Raw genomic sequence first — 261 nt, forward strand, 5'->3', positions numbered from 1 at the left:
CCGCACCGCCGGTCCGCGCCCAGTGGAACTCTGCCTTCTGCTTGCGCACTTCGCGGTCGTCGCCGCACCGCTCCTCTCTCGCCTTCCTCAGCGTCGCTGTCACTCACCACCACCACCACCACCACCACCATGAACGGGCAGCTCAACGGCTTCCACGATGCGTTCATCGAGGAGGGCACCTTCCTCTTCACCTCAGAGTCCGTGGGCGAAGGACACTCCGGTGAGGCGACCGGGCCTGGCGCGGAGGGAGGGGAGGGAGGG

The 261-nt window shown here is 67.8% G+C and overlaps 1 protein-coding gene across 1 annotated transcript in view; it reads left to right on the forward strand.

Moving 5' to 3' along the window:
- Positions 1–6: 6 nt before the first annotated feature.
- The window catches only part of MAT2A (methionine adenosyltransferase II, alpha), a 6,486-nt gene continuing 6,231 nt past the window's right edge, over positions 7–261 (forward strand). Inside the window, exon 1 of the mRNA XM_005882414.1 lies at positions 7–220. Within this exon, the coding sequence (XP_005882476.1) occupies positions 130–220 (91 nt within the window). The 5' untranslated portion in view covers positions 7–129. The remainder of the gene's footprint in view (positions 221–261) is intronic.

The sequence above is a fragment of the Myotis brandtii genome, unplaced genomic scaffold (genome assembly GCF_000412655.1).
Source record: "Myotis brandtii unplaced genomic scaffold, ASM41265v1 scaffold714, whole genome shotgun sequence".
NCBI lineage: Eukaryota > Metazoa > Chordata > Mammalia > Chiroptera > Vespertilionidae > Myotis > Myotis brandtii.